At 33.6% G+C, this 10,364-nt stretch overlaps 1 protein-coding gene across 1 annotated transcript; it reads right to left on the minus strand.

Annotated features, from left to right (window-relative positions):
* Positions 1-2: 2 nt before the first annotated feature.
* Positions 3-4,546, minus strand: LOC116343729 (enhanced filamentous growth protein-like; the record flags this gene model as incomplete). Its single annotated transcript, XM_031771945.1, has 7 exons — positions 4,200-4,546; positions 2,439-3,008; positions 2,038-2,370; positions 1,608-1,861; positions 1,029-1,530; positions 527-955; positions 3-442 (listed from the first exon to the last, which is right to left on the minus strand). Coding segments are annotated over exons 1-7 (2,595 nt in total), but the record flags the coding sequence as incomplete, so codon positions are not given.
* Positions 4,547-10,364: the final 5,818 nt, after the last annotated feature.

A 10,364-nucleotide genomic window follows, 5' to 3' on the forward strand; every position in this document is an offset into this window, starting at 1 on the left:
CTTGTTCCACTAAATGAATTCGTTTGTGCACCGCCGCCACCACCTCCAAACTGGTTTTGATTGAATGAATTGCCTTGACTGTATGCCTGATTACCGTGAGGACCTGTCCCAGATCCAGATGAAGCTGACGTTCCCACACTACCACCTGCTCCGCCGATGCTCTGCGACGAAGAATGACTAGAAGATGAAGTACCTTGAAGTGGTCCGCCCCATGTTTGTGTTTCAGATCCACTGTTTGAATTTAATATTGAGCCATCGCTGCCTTGGAAACTTGAGGACGTTTGACCGGATGCTTTGTTTCCACTTACACCATTTTGATGAAAAGTTTCTGATAATGTTTGTGAACTACTGTCCGAAATACCATGCTGCGTTTGTTGATGGGCATTGGCCACACCGTTTGCTTTATTACGTTCACCATCCGGTCCGACTTCATGCTGTGTGCCTGAAATTGTTTATTAAATCGAGTGAACAAATTGATACGTTTATTCTATCAAATATGTAAATCTTGAATTTGTAATTCATTTACCACTATTGGATGAAGATGTTCCCAAATTTCCATTCTTGTCAAAGTTCGCGGATTGACTTTGGGCATTGTTTTTCTCACCAAAACCTTGAGCTGTTTGATAGCTTTGTTGATCTGTGTTTGCAGCACTCAATTGTCCAGACCCATCGTGGCCAAGATTTGATGCAATGCTTGAGCCGCCATTATTTTGAAAATTGCCATTTTGATTTTGTACATTCGAAGAATGCGTATTTGATGCAGTATTCTGATTTGATTGTGAATTTTGATTTTGAGCAACGCTATTTGCATTTGCAAGTTGTTGTTGTTGCTGCTGCTGATATGGATATGGCTGTTGTGGATAGGGCTGTGGCTGCTGATACTGATTGGGTGTCTGATTTTGTGGAATTGGTCGATTAGGCACTTGATTTTGTGGCACATTTTGGTTATGTTGGTCTGGATAATATGATAGATACATTATAGATATGTATTAATATTACTCTATATATATAACCGTTCAAGACATTACCTTGTGGACGGAACCCAGAGCTTCCGTGATGATGTTGGTTATGATGATGATGAGGTTCAGAATATATGTGTGGTGTTTCACTAGGTGGACGCTCATAAACGTTATGATAAGCCCCAATTGGCGCTTGATATGGACCTTGGCTTCTATCATTTTCATTTCCATTAAATATGTTACTAAGCGCGTTGTGAATCACCTTTCTAAGCGGTCCACCATGGCCACCGCCACCAAAGAGACCGAAACGGGACTCAAGTTCTTCTGGTTGCGTTGAATTTTGATCACTTACATCTGGTATTTTTTTGACTTGCTGCGTTTCAGAATCGTCCGCTGGAAAAACTACAGGATCGTTAGCAGATCTTCTAGCTCGACTTGATCCCGAATTTTGATTTCCTTCTGTTGCATTTTGAGTATGTTGTGTATTTTGCTTCGAATCATCTACAGAACTCTTTGATTTCTTCTGAGTTTCAGTTGTAAGTGATTTTGTTGAAGCATCATCAACTCTTACCTAAGAAAACGATGAAGATTTAAGCAATTTCTGAAATAAAATAAAATGATATTGATTTCATTCGTAATATTATTTACATCTAATCCAAATTCTGCCCCTGGAGCATCCAAATCGACTGATGGTGGAATATCTAATTCGGCTGATGGATTGCCATTGCCCTGCACCAAAACGGGTTGGTTTGGCACTTGCACATTATTTCCACCTCCTTGATGAATCGTAGGCATTGGAATTTGTTGATTTGGTACAGTTTGGGGTTGATTGTAATTATTTAAAACATTTTGAAATTCCGGACTCAAGCCATTTTCCACATTTTGACCTTCATCTATAGCAACTATTCATTAAATTAAAGAAATGATTAGTTTTAAGAAATGTGATTTGAATTGAAGATGTGAAAAGAATTTAAAAGAAGTTCGTTTCTCTACTGAATAGACACAGCAGCAAAACGATTGCAATATTATTTATGAATTGTGACAAAGTTCCAAATATAAATGATCGAAAATTAAAAACCTGAGTGAAGTTGACTTGGAAGCTGTGGTCCTGGTGTTGGTTGTTGTTGTACTGGTGATATGGGATATTGTTGGGTCGAATACTGTTGATATGGATACGATTGATGTGGGTGGTGTGGAGATGGGTGTTGATGTGGATGTGGGTGTGAGTGAGGATGTTGATGATATTGTTGGCCATACATTTGATTTGGATATGTATTTTGCGGATAATATGATTGTTGGAATTGTTGATAAGGATTGTAAAAATTATTAAAAGGATTTGATGACATGTAGGGATTTGAGTAATATTGGTTGTAAGGATTGGAAATAGTTTGTGGCTGATTAAACGGTTTTCCTGTTGTGAATAATGAATAGATTAAATATATCTATAGTCAGATTTCTGAAATCCAAATCTTCGCGCACCTGATGGTTGTTGATATTGTTGGTTCGGTTGAAAGGCATTTGTGTTTTGTGATGCAGTATTTGCTGAAGCTGCGGCCGAAGTTTGACCCCCCACCGATGTTGATTGTGCTTGGGAGCTTGAAACTGTATTTTGAATATCAAACAAATTTCCTAGTTGAAAACCGCCCGATTGTGTATTCGATGAAGATGATGAAGTTGCACCTTGTCCGGTTGCTGCCGATGAGGCCGATGTTTGGGTTTGTGTATTTTGTGAATGGCCAAACAAACCACCATTATTATTTAGTCCAAAATTTAAACCGCCTAATTGAAAGCCAATTTGACCCGGCATTCGATTTATTCCAAATCCGGTACCAACTTTATCGCTATTGATGCCAGCATTCAGACCCAAGCCGCCCAAGTTGAATTGTTCATTTAGACTTCCAGAATTACTACCACTCGTTGACGATGCTTGCGATCCGGACACAGTATTCGTAATTGGAATGCCGGCAACATTGATTGCATTTGTCAAAGCATTACTTTGAGCTTGGCTCTGTGATCCAATCTGATTAAATTGCCTTTGCTGACCTTCAACTATGTAAAAAACGGTTTGAAGTGAAAAAAAATTGTTTTCAACGCAAGAACAGAATTTAATTATCATGTATTTCAAGCGAAAACAGATAATCAGTAGACTATTTGAAGACAGACACACAGACAGAGAGAGAGAGAGAGAGAGAGAGAGAGAGAGAGAGAGAGAGAGAGAAAGAAAGAAGAGAGAGGACAGAGATAGAGAATTATTTGATAAAGTCGATTTTTTCGCCTAAAAATTTCACATTAAACATTCGATTTGATGAATAAATTCGCCACAGATAAAGAAAGCTATCACCAATATGTGTTGTATTTAAAAAAAAAAATGTGTCAAATAACATTAAATCACCGGTCTGGCAATGTAAATATCGGGAGAAAACAAAAATTGCTGACACAATCTATGCAAACAAAACCATCATGTGGTAAAACCAGTTTAGTTGCGACCAGGTTCAATTATCACATTTTTTCAGAATATTTCAAATCGTTCGTAGAAATATATAATTAACCTTTTCGATTGGAAACTGTTGAAGGTTCATCGTTGCGTTACATGACCGGTGTTAAAAATATTCACTTATACAGATTCTTTTGTATCTTTTTTTTTTTTGTCACAAGCAAAAGAAATAAATTGATCCGAAAACACAGCACATGTACTAAAAAAACAACATAAATTTCCAAAATTCGATGGATTTACGAGACGACTAAGATAACTCACAGTAAACCTCGATTTAATTAAAATAACAGGTTCTTTTCTGATATCAGACATCAAAAAATAAATAAGAAGTACGCAAAAAATGATACGCAATGTTAAACATGAAATCGAATATGGATGATTAAAATTCTACATTTCAGACGCTACTATTTTTTAGCTATTTGAGAAAAACCCGAAGTGATTGTTATAGTTAATACTTCCATTGTTACAATCACTATAACAATCACTTCTATAGTTTTCATCCCATTTCAGCGCCTCGCGATAGCTTCCTGAGCTGATTCAGTTGGCTGAAAATATCTCAATATAATATGTGTGTCGAAGAAAAAAAATTCTTTCCATTTTTTCGTCAACTTCGACTCGTCTCTTCGACGAGGAATCCTGGTTCATATTATTTCACATTTATTTTTAAATTAACACATAAAAGATGGTTGGACAATACTTTTTATATCAGCACTTTGTCACAATTTCAATTATTAATCACTACTTACCATTCGCAGCAATTGTTGCTAAAAGCAAAAGCACACCAAATGCTTCTGAAATTTTAAGCGTTGTCATGTTTCTTGGATAATTTTCCGTACTTCAATCGATTGTTGATGATATGTTTTCCGTAAAAAGGATCTAGTCTATTTTTTCCTAGTCTATTTTTGCACAATAGTCCACTGGTTCGAACGTAAGCAAAACTGTCACTCACAAAATAATCGAACAACAATTAAATAAATGCAATTCACTGCATCGGATATTGTATTCATTCGTTCACTCAACATACATCGCAGAAAAAGTGTTTAGTGTTTTGAATACGAGCTCCGTTGACGAACTGAAGTCATTGATTAAAATTGGACGAATATATGTCAAACACACATAATTCGTGGTATCTCGTTTTTGGTTGTTGTTCGTTTTATTCGTTCACATTGACCATGATTTGGACGTATTTCCACTTATTACAACGAATAAAATTTAAAACAAACAAGAAATACTTCTTTTATTGTATATTTACTTACACAGAGGCAGAAAATGTTTGGCGTGTTCTCTTCTTTTTTTTATTCATTCAAATCAGCGGCGGATGCTGTTTTTATGTGCCCATCAGAGGTGTAAAGAGTAAAAAAAACATTTCGAAATAACGTAGCATATAAATGAGAGAGAAGTGCTAACATAGAAACTGTATACTAACACAAATACAAAATCTATTCAAGCAATAAATTTGGCTTTTACTTCGTCTGGTTTATCTCTATATAGCGTCAGTTCATTTTTTCTTCTTTTTATTCGAAGTCGATGTGATGCTATCAGCTTCGATCCAATACACGTAAATAATTGTTGATAATGTCAATTTTCAATATAAAAACGTTTAAATTTACTGAGTAAAAATCATAAATGAAGTTGATTGCCTGAGGTCTTTTCTAGTTTCATAAAGTATAATTGATAATAAGGATTAATAAATTTGAGCAGGTGTAAAGTAATGACTTCAAAATAAAAATATATAAAAATATAATATACTCATTATGATTGCATTTTTTCATCATTTTGTTAAATTTGCATTCTGATTGCAAAGGACTCTCGCAAAATACATGTCATGTTATTTCTCTATCGTGGGGTTTTTTTTTCGAAAAGAATTCTCCGAATTAATTATAAATATATCTTTCCAAATCTTTATTTATCGATACGTGGCATTCATGGCAAAAAAAAATTAATTGGGGAAATGTTCTACTTTCAGTGTAACCTCTCACAGCATCGTTTCTGTTTTTTCGCACCGTAACATGCAAATGTCAATGATCTTATGATTTAATAAAAAATACCAATTTTACATATTGACCACAGAGTCATTTCAATTCATTCATTATATATAATTGTATTTGTGTGAATTTCGGAGATGAGTGAAATATTCAATCACACAGCTAGAAGGCGATTGTTCGTCCATTCTATTTTATATGAACATTCGTCATATATAATGTGTACAGCGAGAATTCGTCGTATTTATGTATGTGGCGTTGGAAATACCCAAATTATACTGACCGATATATTCTGATGTTCATATCTTAAGCCGAAATAAAAACATTAATGCGTACAAATGTAGTAGATCGTGTTCGAAAAAGACAGCGTGTTACGCACGGTGAATAAGAAATCACAGCTATGACCCTAACCTTTTCTCAACATTTTTAATATGCGACCAAAATGAACGAATGAGCAATTGGGAAGTACAGTTCGTCAATGCCGTTTAACAACGTTTCTTTCAATCTTGAATCAGACGAAAGTCTATCTATCGGAAATGTCGTACCACATTAACACCGAATGATATTTTGAAGATAGTTTTATATGTATATGCTTGAAATGCTGAATATTGAAGTCATATGTTATCAATATTATGACTCGTTGTCACATGCGTAATGTTTACAGCTGTTATTTATTGTTGGGTAAAACCACTTTTAATTTTTGAACATTCAGCTCTGGTTTTTTAAAAAAGAAATTACTCACATGAATAACAATTACTTGACGAAATTCTTTTTTTGTTATTACCATTATCAAAATTCATTCCAAATATAACATTGTCGCTATTGTTTCTGTTTATTCGATGACATTGAACTTCTTTTTGTACTCAACAAATTAATATTTCGGCCACAACTTGCAATACAAACACTACAATAAGCTAGACACTAGGTGGCTATCATCAACCTGAAACTTGTTTAAAGCAACAACGAAAAATAATCAAAAAGACACTTCGTATTCTAAGCTTTGAGGATTTTTTTACTTTGAAATTCACAATTTTTTTAATGTATTCTACGAAAATATAAGTATATTTGTTTTCGATCGAATATTATGGCACATAAAATGAAGTAATTGTATTGTTATGCAATGTGTGATTGGGACGATGAACAGGTGACCCATAAGAATTGACCTTTTGAACTTGTTCGAATCTTGCATCGAATGTAAATATATCAAACATCAAAAATTAGTTTTAATCCAATTTTTCCTTAGAATTAATAACAATAATAAGTCCAGTTTTAAGCATCTTTTTATTGAACGTCATCCGAGCTTACACTCTCTGTGTCCATGATTTTTATCATGATATGTGATTATTTATTTTGTGGCAATATTTAAAGTGAGATAATTTTTTTGGCAAGAATATGTAAAAAAAATGAAAAATATTTTGACGGATTTTTGTGAGACCGGTTTTTACGTTGGTTTAAATATTATTTATGACTAATTCTGGATTTTACTTCGTCCATTGAATAAAAAAGTAAAGCATACTTCAAATTGCTTCTGCATCATCGTTTCTTAAGTCGATATTATTGTTATTTTACAGTCAAGCAAATACTTTCGACGAAATTTATTGAATCTAGTTTTGGCTATGGCTAATATATGTACTGTATTATTTTTATTTGTTCTTCGGAATCTGAGAAGGCAGCTCAAATATGAAATTTTTATTTTCCACATTATTCACATCCAAAACGGTGATCCAGCATATAAGCTGCTACACTGCTACATACAAACAATGTTTCAATATTTTTTTTCGGCTGTTGGCTTGTCTGACTCAAATGAAATTTATGGAAATATAAATTTACGTAGAGCAGAGTGATTCTTTTGGCTATAGATTTTTATTGTATATTGATTTTGATAAATCGAGAGGAAGAATAAGCCATACGAAACGAATATTTCTCATAGTCTTGGTCTACAAAATTCCAGATTCCTTGCGATTGTCGTTTCGATTTTATGGTTTTTATTCGATTTTTGCGTTGATACGTGTATCACTTTATTATGTAATATAAATTGCTGTCTCCAGAAATTGAGCCAATACGAGATGAATTAGAGCAGAATCTACATTTGTATCTCCGTTAGTTTATTTACTTTGCAATATTCTGATTTATGTTTATCTGCTGGTTTGTGGCTAACTCAAAGTTAATCTCACTGAACATTATTATTTTATTAAAAGTATACGTCAAATCAACTTAAATCAAATTCAATCTCATTTTACAGCCAGTGAAAGAAATCGTCTTGGAAATGTTTACTTTCTTTCAGACTGAATGGTTCAGTTTGTTTGTCTAGATGTCATTTGATGAAACATGAACTACCTTGAACTTATTTTTTATTTAAATAATCTTAATAGCTTATGTTCACTTTGGCAATTGATCTAGCCATACATAAACCTTTACAAGGTGAAGTGTGTGCTCAATAGAGTATTTGTAGGAAGATTCAAACATAATAATGAATCGATTGTTTTCATAAAATTCAGTGAAATCGATATATACACTTGGTAACATAGAGATTTGCTTTAATTGTTTTGTGATTATTAACAAAAATGGAAAAAAAGAAGTGGAAGAAAATATTGTAAGTCTCACGTACCGCCGCTGCTGTCAAACAATTGACCGTGTAAAAAAAAACCAACGACAGTCGATTATGGTGAATGAATGTTTTGCTAATAAAACTACCCAAAATTGACTAGGTGTCTCGTACACATAATCAAATCGTCATTCGATTAATAGTCGAAACGTTACTAATGTATTTGGCACGTTTTGTCATATTGGTCAACAATGATGGGAAATCAAAAGACAGAAGTAAACTCTTACTTTCTTTGACGCCATTCATCGACTTACAATTCTTTCACATTCTGTTGCTCTTTGTTGTTCTGCTTTGCGTTTATGTCGACTGAACGATGGAGCTATTGTATTGCAGTACATAAGACTTTATGGTTTTGCTTTGTGAAAGTAGATTTGATTGCCAGCTATTAGACATACCGAAATGGCAAACGGACATTATGCGTTTCATTTATGGTTATAGGAATGTAATGCTTATAGGCTTTATTATGCGTCACGATTTACAACGGCCAAAATAAAAAGTGTAGAGCCACATGTCGAGACACAAAATGGAGAAAATCATAGCCGAACAAAACAATGAAAGCAAACTCACAATAAAAAGGATTTTTTTTTCACTTTACCATGGGTCAAAATATTGAAGAAAACACTTCAATTGATAGCAAATCACCACCAATTTATTCTCTAAATGATATCAAGACAATTTTACGTTTTGGGCACAAATGAACATTTGGCATGGAGTATAAAAGTGGAGCATGTGTGCTTAGAAGTAATCTATCGGGTGAAATGGATAAATTGAAAGAAATTGTAGTTGCAGGCGAGTTATCACTTTCGCAAACAATATGGAATAAATTCAGAACGAATCCTTATTTAAGAAGAAAATCAGTTTTGAGTCACGACTAACAATACGTTGCCAATTTTAGCACTGATTGTGTTTTCTGTTTTTTTTTTTTTTTTTAATAAAGCAGCACAGAAATTCACATTTTTAAAAATTTTTCATCGAAACCATATAATATTATTGTGCAAAGACCGACAAATGAATGCTCTAGAATAAAAAGAACATACACTCTTATATTGTAGGGATTACCCCAAACAAATTTTCGGATTTTTTTCTAATGTTACCCCAAAAGTAGTCAAAATGACTCCAAATGGATTAAATTATTATTTTGTGAACATAGAACTATTTTTCACAATAAAATTATTTTAAAACACCCAATAATGTACTGACAGTTCTAATGTGGTGAATTTTACAACAGAACGTTTAAAAAATCTTTATGTCAACGAACGTTGTGAATAGTCCAACAATCGTTGTCGTTGTGAATACGTACAATATACAATGACATATGTATATTCACAATGACAACGATTGTTAGACAATTCACAACGTTCGTTGACATAAAGATTTTGTGAACGTTCTGTTGTAAAATTCACAACATCAGAGATGTCAGGGTGTTTCAAAAGTAATTCGTGCTTCCGTAAAACTTCAGAAAACAATATAAAAAATTTGACTATGAAAATTATTTCTTTGTTTACAAAATAATAATTTAATCCATTTGGAGTCATTCTGAATCCTTTTGGAGTAATCATGGTAAAAAATCCAAAAATGTGTTTGGGGTAATCCCAATAATATAAGAGTGTATTGTATTCTCGCATATCGAAATGCGAATCATATCGGGTGCGTATCAAAGCGAAACCAAATTTTGTTATTAGACGAATACGAAATATTAGAATTATATCGACGCAGTTTAACGGTGCCATTTGACGCTCTCTTCCTCACTCTTGCATGCATTTGGTCATGGAGCGCAATAATGGCCTGAATTATGGCTGAATTCAGTGAATTAGGGTCCAATTCCAAAATCCCGCTTGCTAGCTCTTTGGATGAAGTTTCGTCGGAATTTCTCATTGAAATATCGATATTTTTCAATATGAAAAATGATTGATTTTTCATGTAAATTGGCTCAAACAACATTCTATTCTAATTGTATCTGGCTTATATTTTGCTGAGCAAAACAAATCATTGATAACGAATGTATTTTGACCTTCACTTTGAGTTTTGTATCAGTTTTTGGTAAGCGAGATAGTAGAAGTCGACGTCGGCGTCCCACCAAGCGAAACCACATTTTGTTGTTAAAAGATAGCAGAACATTAGATGCAATTGTTAATACAAAGCGAAACATCTATTTGTATAATACAAGAATCCAATATTTCGTATTCGTCTAGTAACGAAATTGTGGTCTCGCTTTGAAATGCAATACCGATGTACGAGCAAACAATATTTTCTTTTTATTCTAAAGCATTCAAATGTAACGCACATTAGAAAAATACTTTCATTATTCTCATTGGATATAATTA

Source organism: Contarinia nasturtii, unplaced genomic scaffold (genome assembly GCF_009176525.2).
Source record: "Contarinia nasturtii isolate CC-2019 unplaced genomic scaffold, AAFC_CNas_1.1 Cnas_scaffold_1037, whole genome shotgun sequence".
NCBI lineage: Eukaryota > Metazoa > Arthropoda > Insecta > Diptera > Cecidomyiidae > Contarinia > Contarinia nasturtii.